Source organism: Pyrgilauda ruficollis, unplaced genomic scaffold (genome assembly GCF_017590135.1).
Source record: "Pyrgilauda ruficollis isolate IOZ18807 unplaced genomic scaffold, ASM1759013v1 scaffold32, whole genome shotgun sequence".
Taxonomy (NCBI): domain Eukaryota; kingdom Metazoa; phylum Chordata; class Aves; order Passeriformes; family Passeridae; genus Pyrgilauda; species Pyrgilauda ruficollis.
Window position 1 is genome coordinate 268,031 of NW_024524600.1, and position 21,767 is coordinate 289,797.

Below are 21,767 nucleotides of genomic sequence, written 5' to 3' on the forward strand. Positions count from 1 at the left end.
TGGGTAAATGACCCAGGCTGAAAGGAGACTTCAGCAGTGCCCTTGTGATAGATTTATGGTTTTCTTCACACCTGTGCTGCACAGCAAACCCCTGGTGAGCTTTCAAAAATTCCCAGGAGGTTTAGAAAACACACCAACAAATGGATCCACAAAGGCAAATTTAGTCACTTGCTCTGAGAAAGGCAATTGATGTAGAATAAGGCAGTGAATAAGGAATAAGGACTCCTGACCTTTCCTCCTCCCTTCTGATTACCCAAGAATGTCCTTTTCCTTAATATTTACAGTAGGTTTTGCATTGCATTTTTTTACTAGGTTTCCTGTGCTTAGACAGGGTTCTTTCCTTGAAAATATTTTCCCTCCATTTCTTCTTCTAGGCTACCCATGCTTTATAGAGAAGGGATCTGACTGGACCAGTGGAGACTTTGCTGGGACCATAAATCACATGAGGAGGTCTGCATGTCCCCCGTTCAGCGGCAATGAAGCACCAACTTTTTTGATAGGGAATAGATGCTTAGAAAGCTGCAACAGCTTTCTATTCCCAAGGTTCATTGGGAATAGAAGTTTCTCCAGCTGTGATGGCCATGATATGGTCAGGCACTTTACTGAAAGCAAACAGCCCTGACACAGAGCAGGTGCCACTGAAAATACAACATACCTCTCGCATCCGTGTCTGCCAGACTTGGATGAATTCTGGTGAAGAGGCATTCACCAGGGTGGCGTTGTTTGTCCAGTCAGGGCACTTCCAATTGGGGAGAGACAGCATTGCCAAGGTGGGGGTCAGGAATGTTAAAGTCCCTCCTTGAATAATAGGCAGCCTGGAAGGAAAGCAGAGGGGAAGAAATGACCAGTGAGAGTGCTAGAAACTCTGCTCTATAAGGGTGAGAGAAAGGAAAGCAAAATAAATTTAAAAATCAGTCTGCCCATAGCGTCTGACAGTATCTTTTGAATTGTTGTGGCGGGTCAGTGTCACTAACCCTGGGGAGGAATTGCTGCCCACTGCATGCAAGAGCACTGACAGGGGGTAAGAGCTGAGGTTCAAATACCACCAATGGAGGGGCACATCAGTGCTACAGTCCAACCCTGCTACCCCATGTTAAGGAAGAAGTAGTGCTTCTAATGGCTGATGAGACCACAGACCTGCACAGAGTAGGAAATATCTGGCGGAGGGAAGAAGGCCAAGGAAGAAAGACGGTGAGATGCTGAAGGAAAGCTCAATGTCAATCTTGCCAATATCCAATTGCTTCCTCTCTCCCCTTTGGCTGCTTTGCTTTTTTTCTTCACAATGTGCTCATGCACACAAGGGCATGCACTAACTACTCTCCATTGCACAAGGATCCTCAGTCTGAGAGTGATAGAAAAGGTGACTTGGCTTTTAATACACTGGGTTTTAACGCCAATTCCTCTTCTGCATTTCCACTGAAACTAGAAAGGAAACCTGCATGGACGGGTCCAAGGGCACTGACTGGGTGAGACCTTGGCTCTCCCCCGACACCACATGTCTCCTGGCTTAGAGTATCTCTCCCTCTGGGAATCCCTCAGAGTAGCAAGGAGGTTGTATTTCCAGAGGAGATCAGCACTGGCTTCATGCAGAGATTTACACAGCAGAGCAATGTCCTTTGAGCTGCACCAGCCTCTTTTTCTATGCATGAAGAAATGAAGACAGAGACCTAAAAGGCCTGACTGGCTCCTCAAAGCCCCATATAAACCCCCACTGCAGTGCAAGTTTTTTTAACCATTCCTCTAGTGTGCTTGAAAAATCCTAAGCTGTCTGAGGGTGGGCACAACATCCCTGAAACAGCCAAGGGAAATCTCCAAGGTGCCTCTGTTTCCTTCCTTTAGGAAGCACCCCTAGGAGGAACCCCCAAAGCAACCTCTCCTTGTGCCAGGAGCTCTCATGGCACCTGTTCAGAAAAGCCATGGGACAGCAATTCAGGTGACTGCTTTTGCAGGGCACAGCTTTCCCTGAAACAGAGGAAGTTCTAACGTTCTTGAAACAAGAGGTGGCGTAGATGTAACAGACCGTGTCTCTGTCACCTAAACCAAATATTTGTACTAGTCATGCACAACTGAAGCACTGTCAAAGCTTTGAAACATTTTTTCTGGGCAAGGCACAAAAAACAAACCAAAAGAAACAGAGAAGGCCCAGGCCATGACTTAGAATCTAACAATAGATTTATAGTTCCTGTTGTATTGGTCCCTAAGATATTTCACAGCCAGTGTTGCCATGGGTAGGCTCAGAGGAAAACAGAGTACCAAGGTGATGCTCATGGGGTACACTGAACTCTTTCCTGTGGGGTTTGCAAGAGGGAAAGCTGCAGAAATAGGGAAGGCAATACTATGTTTTGATAAATAGTATATGATGTCCAAGCATTTACTAAGCAGGACTCACCATAATGGCAAATGACCTGTGTGTGCCTCAGGAGCCTCACAGTGTCTCCAGTGACTGTCTGGGACCCACTACTGCTTTTTCATGCTGTGTAACATGACTGAGTTGCAGGTTGCAGTGGGTCAGCTTTTCCCTTGGCTATTGCTTCATGGATGTCCTCATGCCTTATAGTTGGGGTCAGCAACAAGGCAATTGCACCCTCAGCACAGCAAAAGCCATTCAAGTTTATCCCATGGGAACAACTTCTTACCACTTAATTTAATCTGTTGTACCTCAATTAGCTATTGATCCGTGGGAGAGAAAGGCTCTCTGCTACTCTTCAATCCCCAGTTAACAGAGAGCAGGGGACATTACAGCTCTCAGAAATGCACCAAGGTGTTTGGAGAGGGCCTGGGAGAACTCAGAATTGCACCAGCAGCGATGGTCATTCACTCCAGCCTGAATTTAGCTGGAAACCCAGTTTCTCTGTTTTTTGTGGTCAAGGTGCTCCTCCTTCCTCCACTAATCCTGTAGCAATGTAGGAGAAGGGGAACACTCCTCAGGAAGTTTGTCTACAGACACGTCTTAAGACTAAGAGAGAGAAAAGTTTCAGTAGTGAATGAAACAGGAGGAGAAAAACCATTTTGCGCTGCTGGCAGTTGACCAGTGATTAACCAGAGTCCCTCAGATTCAGAAGCCAAAGAATGTATAACTTTTGTCTTTGAAGCAAAAAACATGGGTTCCCGCCATACTGGAGGAAAAAAACAGCCTGTGGAAAGAGAGAGACAGCCCAGAGTTATGACAAGGGGAATAGAAGAAATTTTTCAAGGTCAGCAAAGATACAGGATCTTTCTGGAAAGGGGGAGTACTTGCAGTCATCTCTCTCATTAAATACTTCTTTTTCTGGGTATTGAATGGCAACTCCATGCTCATCTCATTGCTAGCTGCTCATCAGCAAAGGATTTACCTTTTATGCTACAAATCCCTGAGCATGGGAAGTGGCACCACCTAACAGGATGTGCTGCTGAACTCTTCCCTGAGTCCCTAAGTGGTGGCAGATGGACTTCACCCCTAGAGTTTCCTGTAGAATTTGTACTCTCTTGACCCTGGGCCCAAATCAGAAGGCTCCTGCCTCAGCTGGAAGAACCCTGGAGTAAGGAACAAGCAAATACTTTTTACTGCATGTTGCAATGCTCTATTATTTTGAGGACAGATTCCTTTTAAGCCCAGCAAAAAATATAGGAAGTATCATGAGATGCAAAATTTGGAACAGAAAGGTAAGCCTGCAAAGCTCTCAACAGTTTCAGGGTGCTTTGGCATGGACCCTGATTCCCCAAGGATAACAAATTACACACTGATAAACTCTTCAACAGGGTGGTGGCCTAGCACAAAGTAATTGCTCATGTTCTCAGCTCTTGCATTTGGCCTACCTTACTCCAAAGAGGACTTGCAGCAGGGTGCAAATTCCTGAGACAAAGATGATGGTGCTGATCAGGTGGCTCTGGGTCAGTAGGTCATGCTGGAGGCAAAGGCCTTTGGAGAGCATCAGTGGGACGGCTACAAGACCTCCTATGGCTGTCAAGAAGTGCTAGGAGCCACAGAGAAAGACTGGGTGAAGAAGGACACAGAACTGGCTCTGTGTTATTACCATGCTGTTGAGAGAACTCACAGATTTGTGCTTGGGCGATACTAACATTACCCATTCTCTCTCTTTTTTTTTTTTGGCAGCTTTAATGCTCTGTTAGGAGCTGTTCCAAAGCACCTACAGGAATTGCAATGCACCCACTGAACTGTCTCCTCCTTTACATGTCCAAAGACCTTTTTGTAGTGCTGTGGACTTCCCAGGCCACTGTCAGACATGATCAGTTTATCCCCAGCATCTGCACACAAAGCAGTTGGACATACTTTTCCAGGAAGCTGGGGACCTCCCAAGGTACAGGGAGAGAGCAATCAGGCAAAGTGAATGCAAATATTTCAGTGCATCTTATTTGCACCACAAAGGATGACACAAAAAGTTGGCAAATTGGAGCTACACGTTTTTTGCCATTAGTAGCTTTTCTCACACAGCACAATTATGGATAACCGTAGAAAGTGAGTGCCTAAGAATGGAAGAATTGGGCACTGTATTTGTCAGAAGAGTCACGGACATATTTCTACAATGACCTGTTGTTAATGACTAAATACGAAAACAATTTTTAAAACCTCTTTTTGTTTTCATTATTAACCTATGTTGTTCACTCTCACTTTGGAGCACAGCACTGCAGTGGCACTCAGAAACTGGTGGCACTCAGAAACACACTCTATTCATTACAGGCATGTTTTATTAAAATTATGATGTAGATGTGTTTGGTTGATACACTCTAAATTTCCCTTTAAGAAAACAAAGTACAAAATTCCACCAACCTCCAAGCACAGTCCATCATTATCTTAATGACTCTGAGGTCTCTTTTCCCACAGGCTGCCTACCCAACATGGCATTGGTGGCACTGGGTCATTTAACACACCTGGGCACAGACACCAGCCAAAACAGCATGTGGCCTGCTGCTGAGTTTTTGTTGCCATGGGAAGGCAGAAGTTCAGAAACCCTTTATACATCTGGCTGCCTTCAGCCAAGGTACCCAACAAGTTCTTATTTACTGTTTGACCCCAGCCCCAGGACTCTGCCTGACCATTTGCACTTCAAAGAGTGCAATGTAGCTGTGGGCATGATGATAATAGTCAGTGCTAAGGATGTGAACTAAAGGACTTGAGCTCACTAAGATCCAGCCTCAGAGCTCCATTCAAGCCCTGTGAAAGTAAAAGACTCCCAAATTCAGGTTTAACCCCAATTAACTGGCTGAACAGCCATTTAACTTTTACCTACTCCCAGCCTCCACCTGCTTTCCATCTCACCTGAATGCCCAGCAGGATGCACAGATACCAGGGAGGCACATCTGTGACACTGTAGCCAAGCTTGGTCCCACTGTGGCTAGTGCCTCCACCTTCCTCTGGGCCCCAGGCACCATGATCTGGTGAAGAATGGCAGTGGCTCCCATGTTTACCCTGGACAACAGGAGAGACACTTTGTTAGCCAGAGCCTGGCCTTGTAGATGTCCAGCAGCCACCTCACTTGCAGCCACACTCTGTGTCTGGAAGGAATACCTCCTGTGTAGCTTTCAACAATATATGATATTTTAAAAAAACCAAAACCAAACCAAACAAACAAACAAAAAACCAAGGAGGGGAAATTAAAACAGAGGCACAAAACATATGGAAAATTTTTGTATGTGCTGGTGTGTCTAGGCCTGAAGAAACACTAGAGAGTGTCTCAATCTCAAAGTGACATCCAGACAAAGTGTGTTAATATCATTAAAATCTAGTTAAGGATAAAGAAACTGCAACCAGAAGCAAGGAAGAGTGTGCAGTGGGCTCATCAGAGAAAGCTGCAGTCCTCTGGTCTCTGTACCTCCTGGCAATTCCACCCAAACAGCATTTTTTATAAAACATGCTAAAACACCTGGGCTGCTAATTACTGAGTATAAACACATTTTATATTTCATTCCCTGAGTCTTCTCTTTCAGTCTCCCTATGCTCACCTTTACCAGTGTTCTGCCTTGATAAAGACACCTGCCTTTTGTCCTGCTAGAAAACCCTGCTCCTCCAGAGGAGCTGGGTGAAACACAGGGACACCAGTAAATGGGAAATCCCAGCATCCATGCCAAAGGAGCTGGCTGAAACTGCTACGCAGGGAGGCTCAGGTCTCCTCTCAAGCAGCCAGAAGCCCCAGGGCTTCCCAGGGAACTGCATGCCTTTCAGTGTTTATTTATATAAAGATGCATTTTGCCAAGGAAAGCAAAGTAGTGCTTTGCTTCATTTGCCACGGCTTTTAAGTTGAGCAAATTCTCCTGCTTGTCCATGCCTTCTTCCAGCCCACTCTGACCTCTGTGCACACACACACACACACATAGGTTGGAAGGAGGCTGCCTGGGAAACCACAACACTTAGAGCCAGATGCAAAAGCTAATTAAGATCCCAAAGCATTTGTTTCATTGGCCCGTCTCCAACCACCAAGTCCTCAGCATCCTGGCAGCAGAGGGCTTTTCTGGGCTGAGATGCCCTACTGTATCAGGCAGGGACAGAAACCTGTTGTCTGGAGAAGCTTAATCAGTTTGCCTGCACCAAACTTCTTTTTGGTTTTTTTTTTTTTTTTTTTTAATCCTCCAAGTCCTGCAGGAAAGAAGCTTAATCAGTTTGCCTGCACCAAACTTCTTTTTGGTTTTTTTTTCTTTTTCTTTATCCTCCAAGTCCTGCAGGAGCCTCAAGACACCAAAATACCCAACACAATAGCAAAGTGTTTGCAGTAACACTCCTGGCCTACCTACTGATGGAGGCAAACAGGTAGTGCTGTGGTCAGGAACAGAGATGTAAAATTAATGTTGCATTCTGTTGTAAATTTTGCAGGTGTGGCAGATTATTACCAAAATCATTTGCCTGAAACCTCCAGGTTTGCATTCTCTTGGCTGAGTCTCTAAAGTCCCATTTTAGGTCACACAGTTTTGAAAACAGGCCATGTAATCCCTAAGACCCCAGACCTGATATTGTTATTGAACTGTTGTCTGAGGGGTGGGGAACTCAGGTTGTAAGGGTATAATTGAATTAATTATGAATTTCTTTGTTCATGGTCCCTCCCCAGCAGCACCCAGCTTGACCTGTTTCTACTGCAGTACCACTCAAATAAACAACCTTAATCAATTTAAAGCCCGAGACTCTGCTCCAGGATTCCTACGATGGAGAAGCCTCTTTAACAAACACAGTGTATTTATCCAGCCTAGGCAAATGGGAGCATTACAGACACTTCAAAATAGATAGGTGAAGGCAGACTTAATTCAAACTGGACTCAGGCATGAATTTCAAGAGCAAAAGTTGTTCCTTAGTAACTCCCTGTGCAGACATTTTCATTTCAGAATAAGAGAGCCTGAGCCATGGATTAACAAATGTACAGCAAGGTACTTAAGACTGCCCATGCATGGAGTTACTTGGAGACAACTGCTCCTGTATAACACCACGGGTAGACAAATGCTAAACTAGGCAGACAGCAGTAAGCTCCTTTCTTTCCATTGCAATTTGCCCTGTATTAACCAGGAGGCATATTCCAGGCAGGCAGAGCCTGTGCCAGTAACAGCCCCGCATGATCATCACATGAGAGCCTGACCCTCCCCAGGAGCTAGAGGGGAGTGAGCAGGACTCATCAGGAAAAGAATGGAGTGGAGATATCAGGATGAGAAAGGAGCAGAGGCACTGGACTCAAACTGAAATGCAAGAGGTACCATCTTAAAATCTGAAAATATTTTTTTGCTGTCAGAGTGACCAAGCACTGCACAGGTTGCCTAGAGAGGTTGTGGATTCTCTGTCCATAGAGGTATTAAAAACTGTCAGTGACCAAGCACTGCACAGGTTGCCTAGAGAGGTTGTGGATTCTCCATCCTTAAAGATATTAAAAACTGTCTAGACACAGCCTGAGGCAGCTGGCTCTGGACAGCCCTGCTTGAGCAGGGCTTTGGAGAAGGTGATCTCCAGAGCTGCACTCCAACCTCAGCCAGCCTGTGAGGCTGAGATGCTGGCAGGAGGACAAGGCAGGAGCAGTCTGGAGCAGGGAAGGGAAACCCCTGTTGGGGGTTCTGAGCCCAGCTGCTCCCATGAATCCAGGGGACCAGTACACCTTCCATTGCCTCAGGTCCCAGACACAGCATGAGGGTCCTCAATCACATCTTAAATAAATGCATCAGGAAGGCAGTCAGGAACTGAACTGCTCAAACCACAGGTAAAAGACCTTTGTCTTCTACCTTCTTTAGGGTGATTCAAACCATAAAAATTCACAAAGTGAATTCACATTATGGAAGAACAAGTTGAAGTGGAGGGCCTGTTAAAAATAATGAAAGAAAACTGACTGACTCTGAGCACTTCCCTGAGGCTTTGCCCACAGCTGGCACAGCACCTCCACTGCACATAGTAAGCTCACCCAGAGCTATGCAAGAAATGTGGGACTTGTATACTAGGAAGTTAAATGCTTCCTCCAAGGTAGCACAGACAGGTGGTCTGTATCAAGGTAGCAAGATGTTCGCAGGACCCCACTCCTTCACATCTGTTGACAGAAAATAAGCAAAGTTTTTGGTTTCTGATGGTGGTGACCCCTGCTTTGGGATAGGAAGAGGGCTGTCATGTCCCAGGACCTTTCCCATTACTGTTATAGCTAGCAGCATTCTCAGTGTACCACACACCCCTGAACTGGCACATCATTTACAGCTTTTACTACACATCTGTAATTCTACAGGGTGCCCTCCTCAGCTGGCACCCAAATCCCTTCTTCACCCACCTTTCTAACAATTCACCTCATTGGAAATAGGTCCAAAAGACATAGAAACATAGTCTTTACCAGGTTAAAATGCTATTGTAATTTTTCTAATGAATACATAAAATACTTTACCCAGAAACACAGCCACAAGCTCACCTGTTTTTCAGTACAGATACACGTGCATTGCCATTCATCTACATTATAATTTTAGAAATAGTGGAGGGAAAATAAATGAAAAGGGTACCAAAGAGTAGAAAGTATGCTGAGCCTGCAGCAGCAGCAGCGGCTGTAGTGAGGAAATCATTCCTCAGATTCTTGTCAGTAAGAGCCGAGACAAAAGCCCGAGCCCCCGGCTTTCCCCTTCTCCTCCTTCCACAGGGTTTGAAGCTCTTTATGCAAGAATTACCCTTCAGAGAGCAGACTCACCGCAAAGCTGGGGTTACCTAGCCCGTTGATATCTTTGTCTGAAGAGGGTGTCATGCCTTCTGCTTGCCTTCACCGACTGCCTTGAAAAAGAACCAGTCAGAAGAGGAAAGTCTCCCAAATTCCCACTCCTTTCAGTCAAAACAGCCCCAAAGAAATGGAGTGAGTAGATGCAGAAGCTGGATTTCAGGAGCCAAACAGCGCTCAGTCCTAGCTATTCATGTGAGCTGTATTGCAGAAGTATTTCCTTTTCTTTGGCTTATATAAGTGACTCCTTTCCTCCAGCTGATTAGAGGACTGGCATTCAAATCAATCTGGAAAGCAGCCCTTCCCTGGAATGAGAGAATCAGTAACTCCTGACAGAAAAACTTCATCCACAGGTAAGGATGCTGGAGGATATCAGAGAGGCATCCCCCACAGCCTTGGAAATTGTTGCTTCATTTCTGTTTCAGCAGCAACTTGCATTTTTTATGTGGGTTGGGCCTGTTTGAAGATCTTTGTCGTCATCTTTGGGACATTCAATTACCAGACAGTTTCACTTATTTCTTATGCAAACTACTGTATATTTTGGCTGACATACAAACATTGTCATCTTGTAGGATACTCCTATTACAGCCTGAAAAGAATGAAGCTTTTATTGTGAATTTATTTATGGCAGCAACCAATGACGAAGTGTTGACATATATTTGTTGTTTAGCTTAAATAAATTTGAAATAGAATGAGTCATAGTTGTAATACTGTGTGATTTAGAATACTGTTTGCTTAGCTTTAGTTGCTTAGCACGAGCAGCTGGACTTCCTGAAGCCTTGAGCCACAAGCTGTGGACTTTCATAGAGATATGCTTTTGGCTGAAATACAGTTAATTTTCCTAGTAACTGGTACAGTGCTGTGTTTTGTCTTTAGTCTGAGAAGAATATTGATAATACACTGATTATTTAGTTGTAGTATTTATCCTGAGTATAACTCTTTTTTAGTTCCCCATGTTCTGCCAGTGAACAAGTGCACAAGAAGTGCAAAACAGAAGATAAGAATGCTACAACCATCAACTCAATAAAATAAGGCAATGGCCTGCCTGCGTGAAGACAAAGAAAGAGTTCAATAAGATAGTAGAAGACCCAAACCAAAAATCACCACTGGACTAAAAACTGCATTAAGAGCACATGAATGGCAGGTGTGTAATCTTAAGCATATAATTGCCTGGGGATTTCTTTATTCATGGTCCCTCTCCAAAAGCATCCAGCTCAAGCTGATGTGCTGCTGTACCCTCTATTAAATTCTTTATTTTTATAACTTCCTCTGTTGTAGGAAACCTATGGGTGAGCCTGAATGAGCAGGAAGTACACCAAAGTGTGTGTGTGTGAGAGTGAGGAAAGGAATACTCACTGGCTGATGGAGCTGCTTACAGTGAAGGGATTTTGATCTCTGCTGGTGTAGTCTTGGGGGGGATGTGTGGGTGTGGATGTGGGTGTGACTGGAACACTAAGGCAGCAGCTTCTCCTTTCACACAAGTCATCAGAACATGACACCAAAGAGGTATAGAAAACAGAAGATTGAAAAAAGTCTACTTCAGTTCATTTGATTATCCCCATACAGCTAAGGATCCAAGCTGATCACCATCAGATAGCCCAAAGCATAGTTACCCTTTTCTTAAAATAACTAATGGTGTTAATGCTCCATCAAACCATTCCAGCCATCCCACCCCCACTTAGATTAAATTCTATTTAATTTAATGCCTTCCTAAGGCAGTGAGCTTCAATTGCAAAGAACTCCTTCAGAGAGGGGCATGTTATCAGCTACACTTAGTGACCAGCCATTGGCAATATCTCCTGGTCTCCACAAAGGATGCAGTGGAACTGAAATAAACTTCAGTCCCTATTCCTTCTGTAGAGCTTTGGTATTCTCAGATCTTCTCTTGAGATCAGGACTGCATTACAGGAGAGGACAACATCACCCTAAACACTATTAGTGAAGTTACATCCTGCTGGACAGATAAATTCTAAGACATCAAAATCATTGAATCATAGGATGGTGTGAATTAGAAAATACCTGGAAGATCATAGAATCATAGACTCAGAATGGGCTGGTTTGGAAGAGACCTTAAAGATCATCTATTTCTAGACTAGAATGGCACAATATTCCTACGGGGCTGGTCTATCTTCTCAGTAATTTCTTATTTTTATTAACTATGTCTCCTACCTGTTAATTTCAGCCCAGCATCTGTTTAATGACTCCTCAGTCCTGCCAAAACGTTGTTTTCAGATGAGACCCAGGCATTCAGTAACCAAAGCTTCTTAAACAATTTAAACTTGTTTAACATCCAAAAGGCATGGGTGCATAACAACACCTGTGTCACCTAGACTAGCATGTGAAACTGCCCACACAAAAGAGTGTTAAGTGAACAGGATGAGAACAACAAAATAATAATAAACAACAATAATCCTTTTCCTAAAAAAAAAAGCTGGGCAGAAAGCCAGCTTCCTCACCTGGGAAATCCTGCAGTCAGTGCAAAAAATGCACTTTTTAGAGTACAAAGAGATTGTAGATTTTAATAAAAAACACGATAAGTAAGTCCTACATAGCCAAAAGCCTGAACATTAAGCCTGTTAGGAATGAAGAGTTTAACAATACCAACCTCTGGCCAACAGAAGGTTAATAATCTGGAAGCTAGATGAAGGTTATGAAACAGCACAATGTATATGTCAAAACAGAAATTTATGGGGTCCATGTGAAATGCCCCAGCCTGGATATCCTACCTTTGGAAATAAGCAAGAAAAGTAGGAAGTCTCTGTGTACATTTAAATATTGTATACATAATGTATACATGCACATTTAAGTATATATAACTTGGATTATCAATATATTTAAGTATATATAACAGGATTATCAATAAATTACTAAATTGTGAGTTTTTTTCAGAACAAGGTATTATTCAATTAGCAAAAATGCATGTTTGAACAGCAGTGTTGTGAACTACTGATTATTGATGACAGTCAATTATACAAACGACTTTTAAGTATACATTCACAATGTTTTAGGAAAGAAAACAAAAAAATACAACACAGATAGCTTTAGACTTGTGTGTCTGGCATATCTCTTGCTGTCAGTCAAGTGACCTGGCCAGCTGCTCATGACAGTAAAGGCCAGCTCAGTTTATGCCCCTAAGAGAAGCATAGCTCAAGCTTTATGCCTCTGCAATGCAAGCACTGATACAGGAGCTCCCTTTGCTTTCAGTGAATACCTCCAAAACTTCCAGTGCACCTTAAAATTGGAGTCTCAAGTGGGATAGATTCACAGAATATTCTGAATTAGAAGGGACCCACAAGCATCATCTAGTCCAGCACTTAAGTAAATGGCCCATACAGAGATTGAACCCACAGCCTTGGTGTTATTAGCACCATATTCCTTCCCAAATTATAAACCAACAGTGACTGGCACAGGTGAAGATGTCAAAAGCTGAATGAGAGGCATCCCTCCATATAGGGCTGTGCACATGTAACCTGGGGAGGTGCAGACTTGCTGAGGTGTGCCAAGCCCCTTGCTGAGAGAGCAGGTTCATCCACAGTGCTCTCACAAACCTGTGGCACTGAATCCCAGCTACTGGGGTTGAACAAAGGTGTGTTTAAAGGGAACTCAGGGCTACAAAATAAAAGCGGTGCAGTATAGAAGAGGCATGTCATAGAGACTTTGTGCAACAAATACCAACAAAACACCAAATACTGCAATCATCTTTCTGAAAAACAGTTTGCTCTTCCACAGCTCTAGCCCTGGTTGGTTTGCATGAAGGATGGACTAGCAAGAGAACTAAGCAAGTGACTTGCAATTACTAATTTAGTTACAAAACACCTCTATGTCCTGTCTGCAAAACTTTCTGCAAGCAAAGAGGATTACCCACAGTCACTAACTTGAAATTAGTACCTGTGTGTTCATTGAATCATAGAGTAGTTTGAGCTGGAAGGGACCTTAAGTGTCACCTAGTTCCAAACCCCCTGTCATGGACAGAGACACCTTTCACTAGATCAGGCTGCTTCAAACCCCATGCAATCCAGCCTTGAACACTTCCTGGAACAGAGCATTCACAATTTCTCTGGGCATTCACAATTTCTCTGTAGTTCAGAATTCAGTAGTGGGAGTGTGGGAGAGGGACACTTTTGCAGAGGGAAGATTTAAAAGGTTCAAAGGGGCGCAAGAGAAGGTAGGGAGAAATGCCTCTGGTTCAGGAAAGCTTTTCCCCTCAGTACATCCCCACCAGCCAGCAGGGAGATCTGAGTGCAAACACAAGAGACACTTGAGCCAGCTCTGAAAACCATCAGCTGAGCATTGCCTGGCAGGCTGCTGTGATGGAGAAGCAGTCCTTGAAGAAGGTCATCCACGAGGAATATACAGCAAAGGTGGACAACACCAGCCAGGAGTTTGGAGCTAGGAGAGCTGCAGCCCCGTGGCCATGACAGCTTCCCCTCTAGCTTCTCCTTCCTCTTAGCCTTCCTCACAAAGAAAGCACTGACCTGGGGCATGGACATGCTCCTCTCCTGAGCCCTGGAGGAAGTTGCACTCCCTGCAGGAACAGCCTGGTGCCCTGCTCTGGTGCCCAGCTCGATGCAGATGTCTGCCTCTGGAAAGCAGGAACTGGGAACAGCACTGAAATCACACTCCAGCAGGATATTGATTTTGTAATAATAAACCCCTTTATTTCCCTCAGCCGCAGGATAGCTCTTAAGAGCATTAGCAAAGGGTTAATCCATGTCACCTATTCAGCATTTTGAGCACAAACGTGGTTATTGTGTCACGGGGGTTTTGCTGAGCCTGGTCATTCCCTGGCATGTGTGACAAGCCAGACTGCTGCCGACGCCGGGCTGAAGGCCACGCTTTTGGCATGTGCTCAGTCCACAGCTATTCCACATCTGGATGCACCCAGCAGCAGGGAGGGACACTGCCCCAGGCTCTTCCCACTGTCCGCCAGTCTGGCAGCAGAGGGACCAGCTCGTAAGCCCCGGCAGGAGAAGGTGGACACAGATCCCAGGCTCAGGCTCAGCAGAGGGACCACTTCAGGGTCGGTTCTGTCCAGAGAGACATAGCCCCAGAGCCCAGGGGGCTGCCTGCGCTCCAGCTTCCAGGAGACAATGGGGTTTGCACCCAGGGCATGCCCCAAGGCAGGCTTCTCTGCTGTCAGGGTTACACTGGCACACAGTCTAGACAGTTCCACTGTCACACAGTCCTGCCTCAAAACTTTTACCTTTACTGCACGAGCAAACAGTAAAATCCCTGCAGTCAGAAGAAGAAAAAAAAAAAAAAAGAAAAAAAAAACTCCCAAGAAACCAGCAATATAGCAGTATTCACTGAGACGGGAGGAACATACCTCCTTGGTCTGCTCTCCAGGGGGAGCCAAGAAAGGTCACTGCTTAAGAAGGATTAACCAGAAAAGTGAAGAAATGAAAGCAGTTTCTGGGCAAGATCATTATGAGTCATGGGAGGTTGAAACAGGTTTTCCTAAGGAATCAAATAAATCCCTTGGAGAGAAGCCCAGAAATACCAGCCCAGCCAAAAAAAAAAAAAAAAAAAAAAGACTGAGAGATGGATGGACAAACAGAGCAGGATTAAGGCATTCCCACATCCAAAATCTCATGAAGGTGACAAGAAACCTCTCTGCAAGTACAAGGAGGCCCAGAGTACTGCTGAACTACTCCAGGTGGGAGTAAGAACTAAGAGCAGGTCCCAGTGCTGGGGAGGAAGGTAAGCAAGGTCCAGCCACTGCCTGGCCCCACAACTCCCTTCCACTCAGCAGACACCCTCATCTACATCCCTGTGTTGGGATGGAATGTAACAAGAACTTGATCCTGACATTTTTATTTCTCTTTTATGCACTACAGTAAATCACACTAAGATAGTAAGACCACTGATGGGTTTTAGAAATAGAAGCTGCTCACACATCCAAGGCAACATTCCCCCCCTCAGAACCCACTGGGGCAGCCATAAGCAGCCCAGCACACTGACTACAGATATAAAAAGAGAAATGAACAAAAACTGACCCATCTCCATGCAAAGCTGTATTTGTGCCAATGCAATTAGTGAATAGCAGCCGCTAAACCTTACATCTGCAGTAAGTCCCAGGACAGGCAAGGATGCAGTACAGGAGGGAGACCCACAGAGCCAGGGGAGCTCCAGGGGGTGCAAGGAGGGGAGAAGACAGCCACAGCAGGGGATGCTCCAAAAGTCACCTCAAAGTCCTGCTGGTCACACAGCTGCTGAACTGGCTGATGGGGAGAGCCCTGGCACAAAGGCACTGCCTGCTCCAAAACATCTGGCTCTTAAGCCCTCAAGGCAACATGGAGCATCTTTTCATGGGTGTACACAAGTGACCAGGCAGGTGGGGTAGGTAAAAGCAACATACATTCCAGGAGGCAAGAGTTGATTGCTACTACAGCCCCTCCACCTATAAAACATCAGAGCCTGAGATGACAGGCAGAGAGATGCCAAGCAGAGAAAAGGGAAAGGAAAAGCAGATTTCTCTGCAGTTCTCATAGTGGCAAAGCCAGTGGAACTGCTGCTATGAAACCCTTTTGATTCCCATGGCTCATATCCCACTCCACTGCCGTTGACAGAAAATCAGCCCTAGGTTCTGGCAGGAAGGAAGAGACAAGCACAGGAGGGTCTGCAGCGTAAGAGTCTCAGCAGTGAGCTCAAGCATGGATTTCGGCAAGTGGAGGAGGAGGAGGAGAAGGAGAAGGGTTCCTGATGAGCAGCTCCAGCACCTGGAGAGATGTTAACAGCCTGTCTCTGCAGACAGGGGCTGTAAAGGATGGATCCTAAGGGTTTGCTCTTTCTCACTCCCTTTCCCACACCTGTTTTCCTTCTCCATGGGACTCTGGAGGCGAGTGGCCAGAGCAGGGCTGGCAGTGCTGGGAGCAGGGACAGCGGGCTTGTGCCGGCGCAGAGGAGAGGCAAGTGCCGGGGGAAGAGCAGCTGCTAGCTTTGCTGCTCAGGGCTTAATGCACTAAGAGCCCAGCTGATTCCTGCTCAGACGCAAAGGGAAACCGCAGGCGCTCGGGGCGGCCGGGCACCCAATGGTGCTGTGTCTGCCCAAGCCATGACGGGACAAAGGCTCGGGAAATGCATCGTCCTTTGCCTGCTGCCCTGGAGCTTTGCCTGGAGTGATGCTGCTGGGCCCGGGACCGCCTCACTCGGTGCAGGACACGTCAGAAAGGGGCTGTCCAGAGACGCTGCCAACGGGACCGATGTGCAGAGCAACATCTCAGGTACTGAAATGAGCGATCTCCCGCCTCTCCCTCTGCGGGCTGCCTGGGGCCCCTCGGTGCAGGCACACACGGGGAAGGGCGCAGGGACGCGGGGATGAAGGCATGATGGTGCTTCTCTTGTCGGACACAGCGGCATTCCCAGGGCACGCACAGTGGCCACAAGGCTTTGTGTGGTGGCCACAGCAGATTCTGTGATACGGCAGAGACGTGTTGCACCAGAAGCAGTCAGGAGGCACAGGGACGAAACTCGACAGTTAATGTTTTCCTTTGAGAGTAAAGTCCTCCTCCATGTTAACATCTATGCCTGTCACGATGGACCAGCTGTCTGCTCAGGGTATGGGATGTGCACTGAACACATCCTATCCCTAGAGGCTGAGCTGCAACCCTTGGGAAGAAACTGAGATCTTTTTTAAAAAAAGTACAAATAATCTCCAGCTGCTGAGGGTGATTATTTTTCTTTAATCCACTTTCCAGGGCAAAGCACATGCCATTTCCCAGTGAGATACGGCCTCAGGGTTGCTGTGGGGTGACCACCCACCTGGGGCTGGCAGCAGCTCAGAGAGCCCATGTCATACTCCAAACCATGGTGACTGTTGGCAAAGGTCATAACAGATGGTGCTGGGCAATGTAATCACACAAGAGATCCAGTCCAGACACTCAGCAGCCTCCCTGGCATCGCTGAATTAACTCATACAGACATCTGCACTACCTGTTAACAGCACTGCTGAAATGAGAGAAAGATTTTACTCAGCCTGGTTTGTTTCTTATCAGCCCCACTGGACTAGAAGCCTACACCATCTCAGTAAAAGCAGAGGGAAACCAGACCTTTCTCTCACATTAGCTTTGCTATTCCATTTGGAAATTCCCACAAAAGTTACCCCTAAGCTAGATAAAGCACATTTCTGCCTGCAGGTTTTAAGCTTGGTTAAATTAGAATTGATCAGAGTATTTTCATTAATTGAGGATAATGATACCCATGATACCTGCTACCACACTTTCTTTACCTTATGGTAGAATATCCAGATGGGGGGGTTGGCAAGCACGTGGTCAGACTGCCATTCTTTTTGGAGCCTTCCTAACTTTTGTTTCTCCCTAGGTATTAGTTCAATGCAAAAGAGATGGTCTAAGCAGGACAATTAAGTAGCTCTGAATAGATGTCAGTTACAAACTAGATAAAAAATTAAAGGCTGGGATGAAAAAAAAGCCTCTCTCTCTAGCAGAGAGTAATATTTCTTTGTTTTGAGTTCCAACCAACAATATTCTTCTAATGTTAAAAAACATTCTCTTCCTTTCCCCCCTAAAAATTGCTCTCTGCATACTCTCCCCAGCCTGCACCTTTCCAGTCTCACTTCTGCTGTTCAGTAGCTGCTCACACTGGAGAGTTTGCAACTGAAAAACTTATTTTCCAGATAAAACTGCTGGACTTTGTAATGTGTTTCCTTTGGATTATACACACACACATAAAAGAAAAACAAAACAACAACAACAACAACAGAAAAAAAAAAAACAAACACAAAAAAACAACCAACCAACAAAAAAGTCCCAGAGGCTTGCAGGTCCCGCAGGAGTGACACAGAGGATGAGCAGCCCTTTCGACAGCATCACTGGGGGGGCGTTTGTCACCACCTACGCTGAACATGTCCCCTTCTCCCCCAGTGCCATGCACAGCTCTCCCCCCGCCGCGCTACGGATACTACTACGTGGACAGAGGCTCAGGCGTCTCCTTGGGCTCGGTGCTCGTGTACTGGTGCCAGGAGGGATACCAGCTGGTGGGCAGCGAGAGGCTCGCCTGCCTCCGCCAGGACAGCACCTCATCCTGGAGCCACCCCCCTCCGCAGTGCCAGGGTAAGGAGCCCTCGGGCGGGATCCAGCCCCCGGGGGCTCGGGGGCAGCGCTAACGCGGGTGGGGAGGTGCGGCCACCGGCCCTCCCACGGGGGTCTCCTCGCTCTGACCAAGGCAGCGAGGGCAGCGGGAGGTGGGGTGACCCGGCCACCCTGAACGGGGACAAGGAAGGTCCAGCTTGACCCAGGCGGTTGCGGCCAGCACTGCTCAAGTGCCTGCCCCAGCAGCAGCACTGCAACAGCGGTTCAGGAGCTGCAGGAGGTGCCAGGGGGTGAATGCACCTGAGATCAGCTCAGCAGAGAGCCAGAGCCTCCCTCATTCCCAGCAGCTGCTGCTCAAGCCAGCAGGCTGGCTCAAACCTGGCACCGGCTGACACCGACTCCTGGTGCCAGGCACAGGGAGCCCAGGGCACTGCCAAAAGCCTTCCCAGCAGGAGGAAAACTGAACTGCACAGTAACCTGGGGCATGCTGAGCACGTGCCAGTCGCAAGTGGCTCTCCTTAATACTTTTTCACTTTTTTTTTTTAACATTCTAAGTTTTTTCCGGTTTTAGCTGTTTCCTTTTGCCCTTTTAAATTTTTCCTTTTTACATTTTTCAACTTTTTTTCCTTTTTAACTTTTCTCCCTTTTAAACTTTTTTCCATTTTTGACTTTATTACATTTTAATTTTTTCCTACTTTTCCTGTTTAATCTTTCTCCTTTCTATTTTTAGGGCTTAATTTCCGCTGCCCTTATGCTTTATGCAAGACACATCAAATGCTTTATATTTTCTACCCCGTGTGATTATTTTATATTAATTATCTGAAAAAAAAAAATGATGTGTTAATATGGGGGGTTTTTTTTCCATCAACTTTCTGGTGTATTGAGCCGGCGCGGCATCACCCACGTTCACCATTAGCTTTTACAATGGTTATTAATAAATATTCTCTGGCGTCACTCTGGGTTACCTGCAAGGCGGACGGCGGCCGGGAGCGAGGGGGGTCCCTTTCCCCGGCGCCGCTCACCGCCCCTTGCCCGCAGCCGCCCCGCAGCCCTCGGGCACCGGGTCCCGCATCGCGGTGGCCGCCTCGCTGCTGAGCGGAGCCGTCATCCTGGCACTGTCCGTCTCCTTCGCCGTGTGCTGCTGGCGCGACAGGGCGAGGAAGAGCCGCGAGGGGTGAGTATGGAGGTGGGGTGGGAGCGGTGGGGTGGGTTCGGCAGCAGCCAGGAGCAGCTGCGGCCGCTGAAGGAGCGTCGCTGCTGCCATCTGCAGAGACAGCGGGTTGTGCCCACTCGGGACACTTGAGACCCACTTGTGCCCTTTCACAGCCCTCCTGCTCACACATCTGGAACTATCAAGCATAAAAAAAAGTTAAACCACTGCTCCAAAGCCAAGGTATGCTTGACTGTGGAAGGGGTTTCCATCAGTGGGGATGCTGCTGATGATGATTGCAGAGGGGGCTCCTGTTATGTGTCTGAGGAATGGGATGCCATACAGAGGGACCGGGACAAGCTCAAGAAGTGAGGCCATGGAAACCTCAGGAGGTTTAACAAGACCAAGTGCAAGATGCAGTACCTGGGTCAGGGCAAGCCCAGGTATCAACACTGGCTGGGGGATGAACAGATCGAGAGCAGCCCTGCTGAGAAGGACTTGGAGGTGCAGGTGGATGAGGGGCTGGACATGATCCAGCAATGGCACTCACAGCCCAGAAAGCCAATTGTATCCTGGGCTGCATCCAAAGTAGGTTGAGAGAGGGGATTCTACCCCTCTGCTCTGCTTTGGTGAGACCCCACTTGCAGAGCATTCAGCTCTGAGGTCCCTAAAGTAAGAAAAACATGGACCTCTTTGAGTAAGGCCCAGAGGAGGCCACAAAGATGATCAGAGTGTTGGAGCACTTCCGTGAGAAAGGCTGTGAGAGTTGGCATTCAGGGAGCAGCAAAGGCTCCAGGAAGATCTTACAGCAGCCTTGCAGTACTTGATGATACCCTACAAGAAAAAGGGGTACAAGCTTTTTAGCAGGGCCTGTTATGATAAGACAAGGGGCAATTATTTTAAAGTGAAAGAGGATTGGCTAAGGTTGACTATAAGGAAAATGGGTTTTATAACGAGGGTGGTAAAACACTGGAACAAGTTGCCCCGAGAGGCTCATCATAGATGCCCCATCCCTGAAAATATTCAAGGTCAGATTGGATGGAGCTCTGAACAACCTGATGTAGTTGAAGGTGTCCCTGCTCATTGCAGTGGGGTCACTTGAAAGTGGGGTCACTAAATTGTTCTATGATTCTGTTAACTTGGTGATCTACAAAAAGCTCCCCATTATCAGAGGAAGAAGGGAACAGACAGTACATGGAGGATGGTTAATAGGAATATCACTTTTCTGAGGCTAAGTTCAGTGCAACTGTCTGCACACAGCCCAGGGCTGGGGAGGGAAAGGAGGAGCACTCTTCTCTGGAAATAGCTGGGAGAAAAGCCATGGTGGGAAGCAGGACTGGCTAAACAGGTAGCAGGACCACATCTCTGCAGCAGCACTGCCCAGTTTTCCTAGCATACGCTACAGCCCAGAAAGGTCTCTTTTGTATCCTGGGCAAAGGACTACAGTAACAGGGACCATGCAGCTTCAGAATACACCTTAACCAAGAGCCTAACTCTTTATCAGAAGTGCACAAGGACAAGGAGAAAAAAAATAAAAAAATCCCTGCAAGCAAGGGAGAGCATCTCAGTCTTTCAACAGGCACCAGCCATACCTCTCCCCACAGGCCTGCTCTTCCCTAGGTGGTGCAACCCTTTTCTGCAGGGCTGAAACAGCATCAGTCCTTTCCTCTGGGAACAGCAGAACGGGGTAAAAATCACCGGGTGACAGCGTTGCCTTAGGATACAAACATAGAGATCTTTCCATATTGGAGCAAATAAAAGCCAGAGCACAGAGCACAAGCACCTGCATGAGCATCTCTCTCTCACCACCCGGCAGGCAGCAGCAGCAGAGAAGGAAAGCCAGAGGACGGAGGCGTGACCCCTCCACCGCCGAGAGGGGCAGGAATGCTTTCGGAAGACTCAAACACTACCACCGGCGCGATTACCACCTCTCGGCCGTCTCGAGCTCTGTGTTCCCAGGGGCATTGGCAGGCTGCAATAACCTGGCTTTCCAAAGGTACGGTTCAGCACCACCCCCCGCCGCTGCCCTCCCAAGCTCCTCACACAGAGCCGAGAGCTGCTCCCATCCTGCCGGAGGCAGCAGCAGCCAGCTGTAAAAAAGCTGGCGTCTCTTGAGCAGTCAGTCCCCTGCTTCATCCTCTGACAGGGGGAAGGGTGTGAAACCCCACAGCAGTGAAACCCTAGCACCCGCTCTTTTCCAAGGGGAGGGAAGCCGGAGGCCTAGGGCTTCCCTTTGCCCTGCCTCAGCATCACCTGGGTACAGGCTCCTTACCATGTCCCGTCCCGCTTGCCTTTCCCAGCAGCCCAGCCCAGCAGCCGAAGGTGCCCGTGGAAAGATGGCGCTGCGAGAGCCAGGCGCTGCTCCAGCCGGGGCTGCCGGCCGGCCCCGCCCCGGGCAGCGGCCTGCCCGGCCACCTGCCCTCA

General features: G+C 47.2%; 1 protein-coding gene across 1 annotated transcript in view; it reads right to left on the bottom strand.

The window, feature by feature from the left end:
* LOC121357234 (solute carrier family 23 member 1-like) overlaps positions 1–21,767 on the bottom strand; it is a 33,029-nt gene extending 11,262 nt beyond the window's left edge. Inside the window, exons 1-4 of the mRNA XM_041474371.1 lie at positions 21,616–21,767; positions 5,258–5,407; positions 3,796–3,953; positions 656–815 (exon numbers count right to left, since the gene is read on the bottom strand). Of these exons, the coding sequence (XP_041330305.1) occupies positions 656–815; positions 3,796–3,953; positions 5,258–5,407; positions 21,616–21,618 (471 nt within the window). The 5' untranslated portion in view covers positions 21,619–21,767. The remainder of the gene's footprint in view (positions 1–655; positions 816–3,795; positions 3,954–5,257; positions 5,408–21,615) is intronic.